The sequence below is a fragment of the Columba livia genome, chromosome 2, assembly GCF_036013475.1.
Source record: "Columba livia isolate bColLiv1 breed racing homer chromosome 2, bColLiv1.pat.W.v2, whole genome shotgun sequence".
Classification (NCBI taxonomy): Eukaryota; Metazoa; Chordata; class Aves; order Columbiformes; family Columbidae; genus Columba; species Columba livia.
Window position 1 is genome coordinate 42,347,867 of NC_088603.1, and position 18,625 is coordinate 42,366,491.

The 18,625-nt window shown below is 37.4% G+C and overlaps 1 protein-coding gene across 12 annotated transcripts in view; it reads right to left on the minus strand.

The window, feature by feature from the left end:
• Window positions 1–306: 306 nt before the first annotated feature.
• NEK10 (NIMA related kinase 10) overlaps window positions 307–18,625 on the minus strand; it is a 106,175-nt gene continuing 87,856 nt past the window's right edge. For 4 of the 12 annotated variants that reach the window (XM_065051601.1, XM_065051605.1, XM_065051600.1 and 1 more), the window contains 4 exons: window positions 17,768–17,876; window positions 16,369–16,421; window positions 16,235–16,290; window positions 309–7,562 (listed from right to left, as the gene is read on the minus strand). In XM_065051601.1, coding sequence (XP_064907673.1) covers window positions 7,505–7,562; window positions 16,235–16,290; window positions 16,369–16,421; window positions 17,768–17,876 — 276 coding nt within the window. In that variant the 3' untranslated portion in view covers window positions 309–7,504. Of the gene's footprint in view, window positions 7,563–16,230; window positions 16,291–16,368; window positions 16,422–17,767; window positions 17,877–18,625 lie in introns of those variants that run through there. The other 8 variants (XM_065051604.1, XM_065051606.1, XM_021298454.2 and 5 more) reach the window with 5 other exon arrangements.

Here is an 18,625-nt window from a genome sequence, read left to right on the forward strand (position 1 = left end):
TACTCTTCTTTCCTCCTCTTCCACCTACTTCATTCCAGCAACACACTAATAATCTTCACCTCCCCCTAAAACCAAATTTTTAAAAAATTGCAAAATACTTCCTCAATATAAAAGAATAATATTAAAACACCCAACAAATATAAATGGTTTTTATAAACATACAAAGGAGTCAAAGCTACAGGATGTTAGTCCATACCATTAAGGATATTGAAGACTCAATATTTTACTTGATTATGAAACAAACATGTAGAATAATTACTGTCAAGTGATTAACACATTTTAGTGAAGAGGAAATATTAATATATAATTTGCTTTAGGGAAAAAAAGAAAAAAGCATTATGTGCTGCAGTGATGATTACAGAAATTCAGCCCAAAATTCCCGGTGTTTTCATTTGCAGATTATGTTGAAACATGTTTTCCAATACATTTCAGTATTTTTTTGAAGTTTATTTGAATGCAATACATTGGGTCTGTTTCTTTGAAGCAGTAAACAATGAACATGTGCAATGTGCAGTCTTGGTAAATAGGAATGAGACCAGATAGGGGAAGCAACCACACATTCAAAAAAGATGGGTAACCCCTCTTCATTAAACAAAAGGTGCAGCTTGTTGCCAAGGATGTTTGGTGGAAGAACTAAGAATATCCTCTAGATCTTTCTGAGGTGTACAAAAGAACAGTGCAGCTACACAAGAATACACAAAATCAAAGAATAAATATTGGAAAATAGCCTGAAGAAATTAATCTCTCCCTACATATAAGCATACTACTTTCTCTTCATAAGCTGACAAAAACAAGGCACAAATACACAAAGCAATTGAAACAGAAGGTGAGAAAAGAAGAAGGTTAAAGAATTCATTTAAAATTAGAATTAAAGCTGGGATACCAAAATGATTTGGCATCTTTTGGTTTTATATGGAGATAACTTTTTTCCACTGTTAATAACTCTAAAAAAGTTCCTTGTGATTGGAAGCTATAAATACCATATGTTACGCTGGTAAGAAAAAGCTGCAAGAATTCTTCCCCTGCATGAATTCCCTGATGTCCAGATTCTGGAGCAATAAATCCTGATCTTCTTGGTGTGACCTCAGTGCTAGACACAGCAATGCAAAGGTCACAGTGTTCAGAAAAATGTACGGAGACTGATGGAGTCTTATTCTTGGAAAGAATAAGGTTGCCCTCCTTACAATCAATACTTAGTGACTATGGGAATTCTCGTGTCTCAGCAAAAGAAATTGTAGAGAGGTAGTCTGATCAGATATTCAAAGCGCTGCACAATGAACAGTGATTTCAGCAGAACAGTGCTGAATCGTTACTGTTGTGCTTCACATTTAGTGGACCTTTTCAACAGTTGTCCAACAATTCTACTCTGTTACATAGACTCAGTTCCACCTAGTAAAATCTGATAAAAAAGTGAGTTTCCTATTGGAAAAAAGGTTTGTACCCACCAATTTCCACCAGCATGTCTCTCAGCAGTCACTTCTTAGTGAGAACAGGGCTATGAGAAATAAGTTCCGTGTTCCTTGCTGATTAACCTGTTCAGGATCACAGTAGTTTTCATTGTCCACTAGTCCTCATGTCAGGAACAGCTATTTCCATCCATTCTATAATTATTTTTTAATATGTATTTAAAAAAAAAAAATCATTATTACCACATCATCATTTAATAATGAACTCTCAGGAAAAATGCTTTCTGAAAGGCAATGGGCAGGTCACTCAAGGCAAAGCTCTGATCAATTGCTAGGCTTCCATATTCAGAGATGGTATTCAAACTGTATGTAAAGGAGCATGGGAAATGTCTGTCTCAGGGAAGGGAAGGTGACAAATAGGTCAACATTAATTTAAGTCTCACTGAAGATATCTTTAAAAATAGCTGTCTGCAGTTAACAGAGTGCTACACTTCCCTCATTTATTTAATGGCTGCTCTGCAATGTAAACCTAACTGCAGAAATGATCCATTCAGCACAACATAATTTAAGACTAACAGATTGCATTGTAGAGCTTTAAAAAAGTCTCTGGAGTTTACTGTGCTGCTGGCTCCCACAAGTCTTCAGAAAAGAATCGTTCACACCAACACTGCCAACAGGTGAAAAATTGGTCAGTCCTGCTTCTGTTCGACAAACTGCTGTCTCCACTTTATTTTCATCAGCTTCATTTGGACTACAAATGAATCACAACAGATCATAGATACATAACCCTTCAGGCATATACTGTGCCATCAGCTGTGAGCCAGAGCATCAGACCCAATACATCAAATTGACATGTTCTGCCAACATTCATCATCTCTTATAATTCCATTGTATCATGACCTGTCTGAGAAAAGGTAAAGAACTAATTGTCATGATCAAGCTAAAGAAATGTAAAGCTTTTATTCCAGATACTGTTAATTAAAGCATAATTTTAAAACCCTTGCAAGCAAAGTCAACAGACAGTGTTTCAATGACTGTATTTATTGTGTCAATTATTGTATTTATGTATTTGTAGAGCAAACACATAATACACTGTGGAAGAAAATCAGGAAGGTAGTCTATAGGATAACTCCATCCCTATGTTGCCTGAGGACCAGGTAAAAAAGATGAGCAAATTTTCTGACCTACCAACCTCCAATAATATGTCCTCATAGTTAACATGATCTTTTCAGTAGCCAGAAGCAGTAGTAGCCCAACTGTTCCTCATGGATCCCTGCTATCAAGGATACAAGATGACCACAGGCTGCTGGAACAACACAGTTTATAGGCATGTTCTGCTCAGTTCACAAAGCCAGTGCTCTCTTTCCACCCATCCTCACTGCAGCACAGACTGCACCAGATGCACAGATGCACCAGTTCTAAGTATTCAGACCACCACATCTTTGGCAAAGAGACTCATCTTCTATCTTGTATGGTGGATCTGCTGGTTTTATATTTTCCTTTTTTTTAATCCTACTGTGGCACTGTTTGCTGCTCTGAAAGACATCTATCTCACCACTTGTTCAGCCACGTGGTCACACACTCAGCAACTACAATTTGCCATTTTGGCAAGCTCTGAAACATCATCTCTCTTAAATGAATATTGCTGATCACGCTGAATGAATATCAGTGACCACACTTTAGCAAGAAGGCCTTCTTTTCAAACACATGGGAATATTGCCACTGTGTTAATGACACAGTTTAATAAAATAACAAAATACCAATATACTACTAGTAAATATATATATATATATATATATAAAAATATACACACATATATAGGTATATATATATAAAATAGAAAGAGAATATAAAATAAAAGATACTCAATGCAATTCCTCATGAACTCCATCCACAAAAAGCAGCCAATCCCGGAAAACAGCACTTAGTCTCAAAGTCAGTCCCGAAGACAGAAAAGAGGAAAAAAGCAGAAAGGCCCAGAGGCCTCTGCAAAATGGCAGGATGGCAAAAGGCCAAACTAATAAAAGTCCTGAACAGAACTCCGCTCGCTTTGACAAAAAGAGCAAAGCGAGAGAGAAAGGGACCAGAAGATCTCAACTCTCCTTAAATATGAAGCATGATGCTAATGGGATGGAATACTCTTATTGATCAGTCTGGCTATCAGTCAAGCTGTGCCCCATCCATGCCCCCCTTCCTCAATGCCTCACACCTGTGGGCAGAGCACTCAGAGTGTCCTTGGCTCTCAGGCCAGGGCAATTAAAAACATTCACTCTGTCCTGGGGTGTTATCTTCTTATTCTCAAACTAAGTCCAAATAATGACCATGCTAGCTATGAAAAAGTAAGGTTTTTTAACTGTATGAAGAAAATTAACTCATCTTCAGTTAAACCAGTACATTCACAAATAATCAAAAGTTAATTGAAGTTTAGTACAGTGTTTCACCATTGTCAGTACCAATCTTTGTGGAATCTTTTTCATTTAGCCAAATAATAGATACAGGTCTGCCTGCTTCTCTGATTTTTGCACAGATTACCTTACAGATTACAAGCATACAAGAAAAAAAAAAAAAAGATACATACCTTGAAGTATATAATTTATGCAATGGGCTGGAACTCAGGAGATGTAGGTCCCATTCTCAAATTTGCTGATGATTTGCTGAATGATACTGTGCAACTTATTCTTGGTTTCTGTGTTTCCCTAAGTATGTTTATCTATATTGTCTATACAGAATTTAACCATACAGAAATTATTCATGGCAGAAGTGGCTCTTGTTACTTTTCATACAACTGGAAACACAATGGACTCTGACCTCATAGAATCATTTTGGTTCAAGAAGAGCTTAAAGATCATTGAGCCCAACTGTTTATCTAGCACTGACAAGTTCACCTCTAAAACATGTCCCTAAGCACCACATCTACGTGTTTTTTAAAACCCTCCAGAGATGGTGACTCCACCACTTCCCTGGGCAGCCTGTTCCAATACATAACAATCCTTTCTGTGAAGAAATTTTTCCTAATATCCAATCTAAACCTCCCCTGGTGCAACTTGAGGCCATTTCCTCTTGTCTTATCACTTGCTACTTGGAAGAAGAGACCAACACCCTCCATGCTACAACCTCCTCTCAGGTAGTTGTAGACAGCTATAAGGTCTCCCCTCAGCCTCCTATTCTCCAGGCTGAACAGCCCCAGTTCCCTCAGCTGCTCCTCATCAGACTTGTGCTCCAGGCCCCTCACCAGCTTCATTACCCTTCTCTGAACTCTCTCCAGCACCTCAATGTCTTTCTTATGAGAGACCCAAAACTGAACACAGGATTCAAGGTGGGGCCTCACCAGCACCGAGTACAGTAGCACAAACACTTCCCTAGTCCTGCTGGCCACACAATTCCTGATACAAGCCAGGATGCCGCTGGCCTTTTTGGCCCCCTGGGCACACTGCTGGCTCATAGGCAGCTGGCTGTCAATCAACACTGCCAGGCCTGTTTCCACTGGGTAGCTTTCCTGCCACTCTTCCCCAAGCCTGTAGCACTGCCTGGGGTTGTTGCGACCCAAGTGCAGGACCCAGCACTTGGCCTTGTTTGACCTTACACAATTGGCCTTAGCCCAACGATCCAGCCAGTCCAGATCCCTCTGTATGACCTTCCTACCCTCCAGCAGATCAACACTCCCACCTGACTTGGTGTCATCTGCAGACTTACTGAGGTGCACTTAATCCCCTTGTCCAGATAACTGAACAGAACTGGCCCAAATACCGAGCGAGCCCTGGGAAACATCATGTGTGACGAGCCACAAAATGGATTTGACTCCATTCACCATGACTCTCTGTTATCTCAGTGGAGCGCATCTATGTAGTAATGACATAAACTACTTAAATTACTTAACAGCTTAGATCATGAATCTTCTGTGGAAGTTATTTGCCCTACACATAAAATGTACCAGCACTTTTCTACAATAACCAGCATGTAAATTCACCTGCAGCCAAGCAAAAAAAAAAAAATCCTAGTGAACACTAGGAAAGAAAAAGAAAAGACCACTGATTTTCTGGTTTGATTTGCCTTGGTGGTTGCAGCTGTACATGCCACCAATCTACCTCTTATCTTCTAGTTGCTGTAGAGAAGTCTGCTCTGCTGGCCACCAGCTAGCATTCCACTTTTCAGTCAGAAAAACAAGCACAAAATTTTCTTCAAAGTTAACAGCACTAGAAGTACATTAGGAGAAACACAATAAGAATAATTAATTGTAGTGTATTTCATAACAAAAATAATGTCATCAAGTACAAATGAACACTACACTATCACACAAATCCAGATAAACTATAAACAGCAATACTTGAAAACATGCTTGAAATAAGGTCCAAATTATTTCTAAAGCATTTGATGCCCTCTGACAATTTAAAATTATAAGAAATTTATTCAAAAATATATTTAAATAGGTTACTTTAAGTATTTTACTGATTTACTATTTTAATGGAAATTTATTATGAGAATTAATATGCAATTTGAGTAGGACCAGCATATCAAGGCTTAATTTAAATGAAGTCTTGTTTGATAAAATATTGGTGTAATCAGTTCCATTGGCAGCCATATATAGTGTGGATTTACTTTCTAATCCATCAGATTTAACCATACTGAATTCCTTTTCTCCATTGTAGCAAAGCAAAACTAACACTCTGAACTAGAACAGGAATTGATTTTTTGTGATAACACTGCAGGAAATGCATCACCTATGGTGATTCATGGTGGAAACTGTAACTACCTGCTGACAGTACCTTAAGAATCATATGTCTTAACCCTGAACAGACCTTTGCTATCTCTACTGTACCATTGTATAGATGTAAATATAGCACCTGATGACTTTCTACATTACAGATATTTAAAAAGAGGATGGATTTTTCTTGTCTTTTTTTTTCTTTACACTGCCCATTAGGTCCCTTTCACTGCTTCACAATTCAGGATGCCGAAGTAATACATCGGAGGTGAAATAATACACTTGAATTGTTAAGAAATTAATGCCAGTTAGTTATTTATAGTTACAAACAAACCAGTGGGGAAAAAAGAAAAAAGTACCCAACATACATATTTATCAAAATACTTATGAGTAACCATGTGATTACTATAATGCTAATAATTTTCAACAGGGTTAGCTGCATAACAGAATACACTTGGTATTTTACCTTGCTATGATTGCCACAATATCAACTGTAGAGAAAAGCCTTTCTACTTAGTAAGTAATCTTTACTAAACTGTAGACAAAAAATAGCTTCTCTACTACCGCAGTCAGACATTTTTATCTCTATTTAGCACAGAGTGAAAAAATATTGAAATGCTGACAGTGCTTTTAAGTACTAGTTTTGATTAGCAGCAAAGCATGTATTTAATTTACATAGTCTGTTAAGCTGAAAATGAATATGTATATAAATGTACATGACACACTTTTTATATACACAGATTTATACAATGTGTGACTAAAGACAGACATTTTGAAATAGCAGCAAAACCAGCTGTTTTTAAAATAACAATCCTTTCAGAAGCTATTGCAGTTGAAAATAATGCCTATTAACATGTCATACCAATATTAGAATTTGCTACTATTCAAACATAACTAGAGAAATTCCTTCTAAATATGAAAATCATACTGGTGGTGTTTAATCTGTTTCCTATTCTAGTCCAGAGAACCTACATATATTTTCTGTCTGGTCATATTATAAAGCTCCTTTTCTTCCTATAGAAGACATACATGGATATAAATAAGGTTATATGCTCTCTTACTTTCATTCCAGAAAACCTGACTATGCAGGAATTCATTAAAAAATATATAAAAATAGAAGATATGTACTGTTGGGAACTGTGTTTTCCTCCTAATGTATAAACCTGGAAGCATCTTTCCCAATGTTCCTTGTAAAGTGCTTATGCTGTAAACAGACCTAAAGTTAACAGTATCGTTCTGAAATATCCCATGAGGTCTCTTGAAGCTGTCCCACACTGGAATTCCATCTGGATGGTATTTAATGAGTGAAGCTTGCTCCTTTGGTAATCAGACAGTCTCAGCTGAAGTACAGGTAGGTTGACTTCATTAGGAACAATTCTGAACCCTTACTTCAGAATTACAGGTTCTCTTCCTTTGCTGGACAGTTCTTTGTTCCCCTCGGATAGTAGAAATAGCTGGGAGGGGAAAAAGTTGGTAGTTAGTATGTGTTAGAAGAAATAATTCCCCACTATTCCCAGTCACCAGGCATGGGATCAATCTTTGTACTGTCAGAAGAAAACTGACGTATAAGCATGAAATCAAAGCCAAGGAACCTCAGAAGTCTATCAAAAGAAATGTTTTAGTTCAGAGTTTACAACAGGGTTTGATGCAGAAATGTCTGGGTGACATTTGATCATTTATGCTACACACAGGGAATTAGTTCATCTCATGATCCCCTGACTCAAAATTCTGACAATATTTTAGTGCTCTGTTAAGCATGTATCTACTGTGATACAAAATCCCAGTAAGACAAACAGCTATTCCTTCTCTTTATGTAATTTTCAAATGATTCATCTTAAGTAAGAGGTTTCAAATTAAATTTCAAAATTGGAGGTGACACTTTGATGAGGCTTAAGAGTTATCTTTTCTTTATGGAACACTGTGTCAGAAACATGAAGATCTGACTTTCCCTTACGGGTAAATGGAAGCTCTGATAGCAAAAAGGCAGTCTTCCAGGATAAGGGACACAACTACAGTATTTAGAGGAATACCGTGCCTGTTAGTACTATAATGACATCCTAAAATAGCTTTTATTGTATCTTACACTGCTATATCAAAACAGCTACCTATGTAACAATGTGCAATTCCTCCCCTAGCCGCAGTCATGAAGGACATTTTGACACAGTTAAAAAGAATTTATCTTTGTATGGCCCTGATTTCTGAACAGAGGCAAAACTTGTCTTCCATTTCTTCGAAAACTTTCAGATTGTCTTTCACTTAACCTAAGTATTCCCAAAAGTCCTTCCAACAGCATCTTGCTGTGACATGGAAAGGTATTGCATGCTTCTCAGCTAAACTACCCTAGGTGGACCAAACCATTGAAGAAAGCCTCAAAAAAAAAAAAAGATAAATTCCTCTTTACTGCAAGTCAAAGTGTTTAGTTCAGAGCAGTTACATAAGACACAGGTCTGCTAGCACAAGAATGATTCCAGACTACAGTGAGCTTTCTGAACCACCTTGAGTGACAAGATGTCTTCTTATTTGATGTTATTTGACAGACTTTATCTATGCTTTATACAAGAACTTTGCCAAGTTGGCATCTCAGACACACAGAAGTGAGTCGCAGGGTAAATCTCTTTCTCAAACTCATAGAAAGACGTGCTTCAGAACTGCAAGAGCAAATTCATCTTAGCCAAACAAGTCTGTGACGACAGATGCTTGACTAAAAGATGGGAAGCTCATATAAGAATGTGTGAGAGCTCAGGGCATGTGATCTCTGCAAGGGACCAGAGCCATCTGCCTAGTGTTGAAAACAGTCATTCCCACAGTCCAAATGCTGAGAGACAGCTCCATAAACACACACTTTTTCTACAGACAGTGCAGACTTCGGGCATTTCCACTGTCAGGAGACCACTTAATTTTGCATATTTATCACTGAACTTTACCAATGACTTGGTACCTGCCAGTCAGCTGAAATTCAGGCCAGATACTGCTTCACATTTTCCAGTCAGGAGTGAAATATACCTTGTCACGTGTCTCACTGCTAAAGAGAATCTTCAGCTGAGTGAGGTGAGAGGTTCTGCATCAAAGACAGTCCTACCACACGATCACATTATTTGGTACTTGCACCAGACTGATCCCTGGATCACCTCTGTGCTCTGCACAATGCAATCTCATGAATTAAAGCCAGGTTCTACATCTAAGTCTTTTAAACCCAGCAGGCCCGATACTACTCAAACCTAGTAGGCTTGTTGCTGATTGCTAGAGCAATAAACAGTGCCTGCTACAGTTCATGTCAATCTGATTCACAACGAAAAAAAAGCCTAAAACAATAAAAAAGACTGACTTACTAACCAAAGTGGGAAAAGTTCTGGGTTTTGTTTTGTTTGGTTTTCGGTCGGTCGGTTGTTTTTGTTTGGTTTTAGTTTTTTTGTTTGGTTTGTTGTTGGTTTTGTGGGTTTTTGTTTGTTTGGGTTTGTTTGTTTTTAATGGTGTTGTAATCTTAGAAAAATGCAAATCCTTTTTCTGTGCCATTAGACTACTGTCCACCCCTGAAATGACCAGAATATTCCCGCAATTCTCTAAAAATCCAGTTAGCAGTAAGTTTTTCACACTTGGGCATCTGATTTTGACATGCACAGCTGCTATTATAATACCCTAGGATCTGAGGCATACATTTTCCCTAGTTTATAAGTCGTTATTTCTCTAGAGCTCCACTGTATCATTAACAGGAAGTATCGGCACATGTATCTTCTGAGTACAGCCAATACTGGTGTGGCTGTACCAACTCAGCAAAAATTATGTCTCTAGCCAGCATAAAAATGTGTCGTGTAACTATCAATATGTGCAGTGGCAAACTCTATCCAGCAAGTGTATTTTAATCCATCTCTTGGTCACACATTCCATTGTCATTGGAACACTCTATATTCATCAACGTGACAAGGATTACTCACTGCCTTACTCTAGGAGTTGGATGAAATCGAAGCTAGGATCAATTGCTACACAGTGTTTTCATGTTGCTTCTCCTTTCTCTAATTTCTGTAGAATCTGTGATTGGGAAAGGTGGCTCAATACTGTCTCTTAGGGGAAGGACAGCTAACTCCAAAGATGTAGTGAATGATGGTCTGTGGAACAGGGCTGCATGCTTACAGTGCTACACAGACCCTCAGCTGACCAACAGGTGGGTAGATCAAAGACTTGCAACCACAGATGTTTAGAAGGAAAAAAAAACCCAAATCATGTACCACCGAGCTTTCACAGATGTTTTTACCTCCTTGGGGACAAGTACAAATCAACAGAATGCTGGTGTGACTCTAATAAACATTGCTGGCCAAAACAATATTCTTTTGTATGCAGGACATGTAAGAAGTAAGAATAAACTTGGACAACCATTTGGAGGAAGAAAACAGTTAACAGCAAATGCCAGGCAGCGTTAGCAAAAAGTGGTGCCAAAACAAATCACAAAGTAGCAGAGTGTCTTAAATCACCTAGATATCACTAAGTCAAAAATCCACTTTAGATTCCAGAAGCACTGGAGCTGTGTACTTTCATCTACTGTCTAGTTTGGTATGCTCTAGAACATTAAAAAACATTAACTAAGCTAAATACAAATTTGAATCCATTAATCATGTAACACAAAGAGGTGCAATAATACTGAAGATACATAGATAATGTGGTAAGAATTTGCAGACAGACAAAGCCCCATTAATGCACTTCCATTTTCAAATTATGTACCCATGCACCATAGACCCAATACAAACGACAGCTGCCTCAAAGAGGCAAAATACAGAATTTGCTGTCATTCCTGAGTTATATTTTTCCTCTGTGAATAATACCTTAAGCTATTCTTTGAGTAGTTAAAAATGTATAGCTATCATTAGAGCCAGACTTGACAGTTTTCCTCTTAATGAGATACCTCTTTCTAACTACTCCAATGGTTGCTTCTCTAAAACAGAAAAGATTGCATTGAACAAAGTTATGAAAATTGTGACAACACATCAATATATGCATTTGAATATGCAGACTGTTTCCTTCTATTTTTATGTGCATTGCAACCATTCTTTTCCTAGAAAACTAATATTGAAACAACATTTCTCTCATAAACAGACCTCTGGTCACATGAGCTTGTAATGGTCTTGGCTGAGATGGAGTTAAATTTCTTCACAGCAGTTTGTATGGTGCTATGTTTTGGGTTTGTAATGAAATCAGTGTTGATAACACACCAGTGTTTCAGTTATTGCTGGACAATTCTTATACAACGTCAAGGCCTTTTTTGCTTCTCACACCACCCCACCAGAAAGTATGCTAGGAGTGCACAAGAAGTTGGGAGGGGACACAGCTGGGACAGCTGACCCCGTCTGACCAAAGGGATATTCCACATCATGTGACATTGTGCTGAGCAATAAAAACTGAGGGAAGAAAGAGGAAGGTCAGGGGAGGATGTTCACAGTTATGGTGTTTGTCTTCCCAAGGAACTGTTAGGAGTGATGAAGGCCTGCTTTCCTGGAAATGGCTGAATATCTGCTTGCTGATGGGAAGTAGCAAATTAATCTCTTAATTTGCTTTGCTTGCACACAGAGCTTTTACTTTACATATCAAACTGTCTTTATCTCAAGCAACAAGCTTTCTCACTTTTACCCTTCCGATTTGCTTCCCCATCCCACTGAGGGGGAGTGAACGAGTAGCTGTGTGGTGCTGAGCTGATTATTTGGGTTAAACCATGACAAAGCTACAGCACTCAGCTGAACACAACTCATCTGTCTGACCATTGCTATTTTTGTTTATTCATAGCTTTATTTTTCATATAACTGAATTTCTGCTTAGATTAAATCCCTTAATGGAATTCATTAAAAATAGATTTCTGCATCAATTTGTGTATTACACATCTACTTCTATATAAAAAATCATGATGAAAGTTTAAAACCAGTATTCGTTGTCCTATTCATAAACAGGCTCACAAACAAGGAGCTTGCCTCTTGTGCAGTACAATATTAAAACAGACGGAGAAAAACAAAGAGTGACACAATAGATGTGAACAGAATAATTCTGAAACATTACAGGGGGATTTTTTTTATGCATGTTTACCAAATTTCTGTATAAATAAGTAATACAATTGGAGTACTGAGTCATTTCAGGAGATTAGTGATAAATGGGCACAAGTTGATTACTGAAGATAAAGCTGAGGGTCATTATCCTCAGCTGGTCATTAATCCCCATGAAATAACTGGCATTGAGATAGTAATTACTATTATAATGAAAATGGGGAAAAAAAAAAAAAGCATGACATTTTTCTTATGAAGCTGTCTTAGTTTCTAAAGAATTCATGTTTCATCACCCAATCCAGTTGCTTGAATCATTTTAACCCTTTATACAGTTTATTCATCCTACTGCACTGTTAATGCCATTGCCTCGTTTAAGGTTTGATTTCCTATCGTATATTCCTGGAATTCTGGGAGGCACAGCAAGGGACAACACTGATAGGAAAGACAATAAACACAAGTGCCCCCAGATAACAGAAAATAAAGAAATAATATTTTCAGAATGCTTTGTCTATAACAGGTCCTCCATGATGCAGTAGGAGATTGCATTATTATGCTATATGCTATTTAGCTGTTTGTTCTGCATTTAATAGTGCTTTTAGAAATAGCACACATGTCCCATGTTGTTCCACAGCAGGGCCTTCTGAGGACTTTTGAGTCATTGGAGTTCTTTTTTTTTTTCACATTTCTGTTAGAAGAGCTAGAAACTTATTATGGGCAGAAGGGAAAGCAATTTGTTTCCAGCAAGAAACACCATCATTCTGTTTCCATTATGAAAGCCCCATACATGTGGCATCATTACAACTTCTCATCTTAGAAACTGAGAAACACGAACTAAAATATTTTAAAATAAGCTAAGAAAGTTGAAAAATAGGTGTATTACCCCGTAAGTTCCAAAACAAGATACAAATATTCATTACTCTTAGTACTTTTTTCCAAAGCTTTTCTGTGAACACATTTCTAAGAAGGGGATCCTAGGAAGGCTACAGGATGTACCAAGCTTCTGCTGGAAAATCTGCAGTTGCTTCTGAAATGTTTCACTGCATATCAAAGAAAGAAATTAGAGCAAGGCTCAAAACAGTTTCATGCAAGAAAGGCTGATAGGATGTTGCTCTGAGGGCTGCAAACCAAATTCTGTGTGGCGGAAAAGAAACAGATAACAGTGGACACTGATAAGTGACTTGCAATGCAGCTTGAGAGAGTGATTTGTCCTTCTGGCTTGCTTAAGCTGTTTGGAGAGTTAGAAGCAAAACCTAATGATGCATGTCTGCTAGCAAAATGAATCATTCAACACTGGACAGTTATCAAAACTGGACTGCTTGGCTATTTGGAGAGTGAGAAGGAAATTAAAAAAAAAAAAAAAAAGAAGAAAAAAAAGTTCTGAAAAGTTCAGAATGGCATTGAGCAAGAGCATACTTTAGAGAACACAGTAAGTCCTCTGGAAATAGAGACGCACTTTTGTCAGCCAAGGCCCAAACATGGTCTGTCAATTTTCTGGAAGAGCAGCTCAAATAGGAAGACATTTGGGGGTAGAACATTGTCTGGAAAAGAAGTAATGTAATAGTGACAGGGGAACAAAGCAAAATTATGCATCACAGCAGGTAATAGGATTCAAAAACATAGAGAAAAATCAAGGACATGTATTGTTGCTGGTGACAGATCAACAACTGGGTTGCTGTATGACTATTTTGTATCTGCCAGCTAAAGCCAAGACATGCCTGAGTGACAGACACACATGCAATGCAGTCAGCCAAAATCTACAGTAGCTTGTTACATGCACACATTAACCATTATAAGCAAGAAGAAAAAAAGAATCAAATCTAGACAGCATACTTCTAAATTTCTAAGGATACTGTATCTATAAGGAGATTTCACTCTATTCCTTTCACCCACTCCAAAATCTTTGCCTTTGCTCCAAGTCCCATGAACGCAGCACAAAACAACACTGACTGTGGATAATGTATCAGCATTGCTGCAGAAGCGGCGTAACTCAGGCGAAACACAATGTGACTTCCACTATGCTCCTGGGAAAACCAGATACATAACACATCCACCAATGTGAAGAAGGATGCTGAGCATTCACTGGCCTCCTCCAGACCTTATGTATGTGTGAAAATGGACCGCTTGCTCTTTTCCCCATTTCCTTCTGCAGGATGAAGATAGCATAGAGAACACCTAATAATAAGAACACCTAACACTGTCCCATGTGGGTAGGAAGCATATTCTCTTATGTCTCCTCTAAAACAAAATTTCCAAAAATGTATAAAAATAACTTAAGATTCTAAAGAACAACTACTCTCCAGGGAATTTCAGCACAGCAGCAAAATAAGTAGCCCTGAATAAATTAGGAAAAAACAGAATGTTAATTATTTTACTGCTGTTAGTCTCATGCATTTCTGTGGCATTCCTGTGTTACATGTTGAAAACACTAGCATATTTTCCTGCAATCTTTAAGCATCCTTCACATTTCAGCAATTACTTTTACAGCAGTAGGACACAAGGGAATGGAATGAAGCTGCATCAGGGAAGTTCAGATTGGACATTAGGAAAAGGTGGTCAGTCCCTGGAACAGAGTCCCCAGGGCAGTGGTCATGGTACCAAGCTTGTCAGATGTCAAGGAGAATCTGGACAACACTCCTAGTCACATGGTTTAGTTTTAGGTGGTCCTGTGAGGAGCAGGGAGTTGGACTCTATGATCCTTATGGGTCCCTTCGATTGAGATATTCTGTGATTCTATGATTTCCACTAATAGAAATCTTATTTTTATAGTAGCTTGTGTAAAATACTCAAGTCCATATTCAGCACACACCTGTTTACATTTCATTGCAGTAAGATGCTTTTTGCCAGTCTGTTTGTGAGATAAATGCCTACATAGCAACAGCAGCTACAGCTCATTTATTCATTTATAATAAGAGTCACTAGATCTTGATGTTAAAAATGAGAGCCTTTTTTTCTTCTTCTTTTTTTTTTTTTTTAATAAGTTGTGTGATTTTTTTTTTTTACAGAAAATTTTAAATACTTGAAAACAATTATAAACAAATTTGTTAGACCTCATGGCTGCAAAAATGATTTGTAAACATGATTCAAGTATACCCTGAAGGTGTAAAGAGTGAATTATTATTGTATTTTGAGAGTGCTGAATCATGATTTTTCAATACTTACAGCTGGCAGCTGCAAGGCATTTGTAAGCTGGAATTCCAGTTTAATGAGTACCTATAAAAACATTCAGACTAACATTTGAAACCTCTCAAGCTAGAATCAATCTGTACAGAAAAGTTTGCAGAGATAATAAATAACAGAAAAATACCACTGAGACACCACAAGCTATAAATTCTTAAAACCTCTTAATAGATGTATGAGCGAGTGGGGAGTGGGGTGGGTGCATATTTGTTCCTTTGTTTTAGAAAATATAACTGCAGTCTTCCGGGCTTTATAATGTTGTTTACTGCAAAGACAAGGAACTTACTTGATGGAAGTAGTAACATTTTGCACTAAAGCATATCTGAAACAATAAACAACAGGCTAGCAGGTTAAAAGAATGAGAAATACTAAGCTTATGTTGTGGACTATAATGATTTTTTTCATGTATTTTCTTTCTTGTGTTCCTCAAAGGTTTCCTATAGGCAAGTCATACCATTTCCAGGACAAGGCATTTGTCCAGTTTCAAAGACCATTGAATTTTTTTCACCCCCTGCAATTTTGTGCTAGCAACCACTTATTCTTCTTGTGCTGTACTCAAATGTTTTACTAAATTTGTCAGCTTCATCCTTTCAACCTTGTAATGGTAGAGTATTATAATAAAATACAATTCTATTTAAATGAAACTTTTGTTCAGCTGTGGTTTTACATGGGAAAAATGAGAGGAAACTGCTGCCAAACTTGTACGACTCTACGATCTGACTGAAGAAAACAGATATGACCTAAAAAAACCTGCTTAGATTAGCTAACATGTCCCACATACATTTCTTGCAGTCCATGCATCCATGTGTTATAATCCACTGTGTACTGCACTATGTTTAAAGTGAAATTGCAATCACATAAATAGACAGATGATACATTTGGAATCAGCACATCATAATTAACTTTTTCTTTTCAAATTGAACACTCACCTGTTAGAAGAGAAATTGTAGTAACCACTTTCCTCTAGAACCTCTTCAATTAGAGTCTACAAGACAAAATAAATTAATTTCAGGAAATTATTAAAAATAATAAATCAATACATAGAGGTATATTTGGAGCTTACCTGCAAGTGTTCATATGTCATCCCTTCTGCTACGTCATAAGTGCCAACAATACCTTAAAGAAAAAGGCAAGTAAAATTATACTACTGAATTTGGGGGTTATGCTCCCTCATCTGATTCTTAGCAATTCCACTACAAATATAATGACAAGAGAGATGCTTAATTATTAGCAGCTTATTTCACCGACCACAATGACTCCCTGCGAAAGTGGGAGGCATCTTATGGCATGACGTGAACATTTTAGGTACGCAATGTTATCACATTATGAAAGAGTTCTAACTGATGGAAAATATTTTAAATACTTAATGTAACAGAACACAGAAATGCAACATTCTTATTCTTCCCCACTGACAATTTACAGTGGAAAGGGCACACAAGAGATTAAAAAATCACAGATATTGAGCATCTGAACAAATTGCATTGCTGTCTCTGGGAACAAAATAAAGCTCATTTAAAAGGTAATTGTTAGGGACTCATTTCCTACTCAAATATCACCCTTAACACCTATTATTATTTTTGGGTTTTGGAATAAGCTGTAGAACATACGCTACTTTCAAAAGAAAGGCCAGCAAAAGCAAAGTTTTTCACTCTTGTTTCTGGCACCACAGTTTTTAATGCTACTATGTCCTCTAGTCCATAGATTGCGATATAGCTCTTCCTGTATTTGGAAGAATGGAAATTGCACAAATACCAAATTACAGATTGCACATTTCCCTTATGTCCATTGCACAAAGAGGGATATGATGAAACAAATCTCTGAACTAGGAACTGTGGTTCCCCACCCTGGACAATGCCAGTGATGGCAGGTTTGAATAAAGATGGAGTTCATGATTTGTCACACTGAGTATCACTAGACCAAATGTATTTGATACTATTAATTTTTTAAAGCATATATATACTTTACATTATATAGATGTGGCATAGCGTGTAGCATTTCCCTCCTCAAGTTTGTAGGGCTTGATCTAGCTAGGTAATTCAATAATCAGAGTATAACTGCTTCAAACATGACAGAAGAAGAAAACAGGGTTTAAATAGAGTTTCTTTAAAAATCACATGCAAGGACAAGAAAAGCCTAAGTAGGACACTTTCAGTTAAAATAATTTCTATTGATTTTCATGGAGGAACCATGTGCTATTTACATCTTTGATATTTCTTTGTCATTCCAAAGTATACTCTCTTAAATCAGCAGAATGTTCCATCAATGGTAAACTGCATATCTTACTAGGAATTAAACAAAACAAACAAACCAAAAAATACTAATAATGAAAATCAGTATAGTCAACATAACTTTACTGTCTTTAAAGACAGACCTTAGTTAGAGCAGCAATTCCTTCTGCTTTGCTACCATACACTTCATTAGAAACATATATGCCACTACAGAGATTTTGTTGCTTTCTTTACCTTTTCTATCATCTGGAAGCAATGTATTTCCACCTGAAGAGAGAAGTAGCAGATGCCAATCTGCTGCAAAGAAGTTGGGCTCAATCAATTCAGGAGAACCTTGCAGCAGCTGGGGAAGAAAACAAAACAAAACAAAACAAAAGCAAAGGACAAACTTCAGACTCTCATCAGGCACCCCTTCCTATGTTTCCCAGTTCAATCAAAAGTCAAAGGAGACTTCAATGCTTTTTAGATGAATGAAAAAGTGGTGAACACAACTATGAACATCCTACATCTCTACGGAAACACTGACTGAATGTTGCAAGCTGCCGATCTGCACTTGGTATAAAGCACTGAGTTCTCTAGACTGTCTGAACAAAACGTCACAGACTATACATTTCTGTGAAGACAAACAGAGAAGTGCATCCCCTTGAGCCTAGGGCAGAAACAGCCAATTACTCTGATTTTCAAAACTGAGGGGTTGAAGCAAAATTGTTAGTCCATATTCAAGTGATACAATTCCCGTTAGAGAGATTCCAGCACTTCTGAGAGCCTAAAGTCAGTTCAGCTACTTGATTATGTGAACAAGGGTACTGCCATCAAACTTAAAACATCTAGTTTTGAAAATATCCAATGGTTAACAACTCTGACATGAAAATATCTTTGTGGGCAGGAGAGAAATTCCAGTTGTGCATTTCTGCATCATGTTAACGCTTTTACAGTTATAGAAACAGAAGAATATCTGTTGTTGGAAGACCTTTACCTCACCACTGATCAGTGCAGAAATCTTTTTGTCTCTTATTCTAATTAGGTTTTCTAATTCAACATAGTTTAAAACCCATCATTTTAAAATTTTATTTGCAGAAATTGCACAGCCTC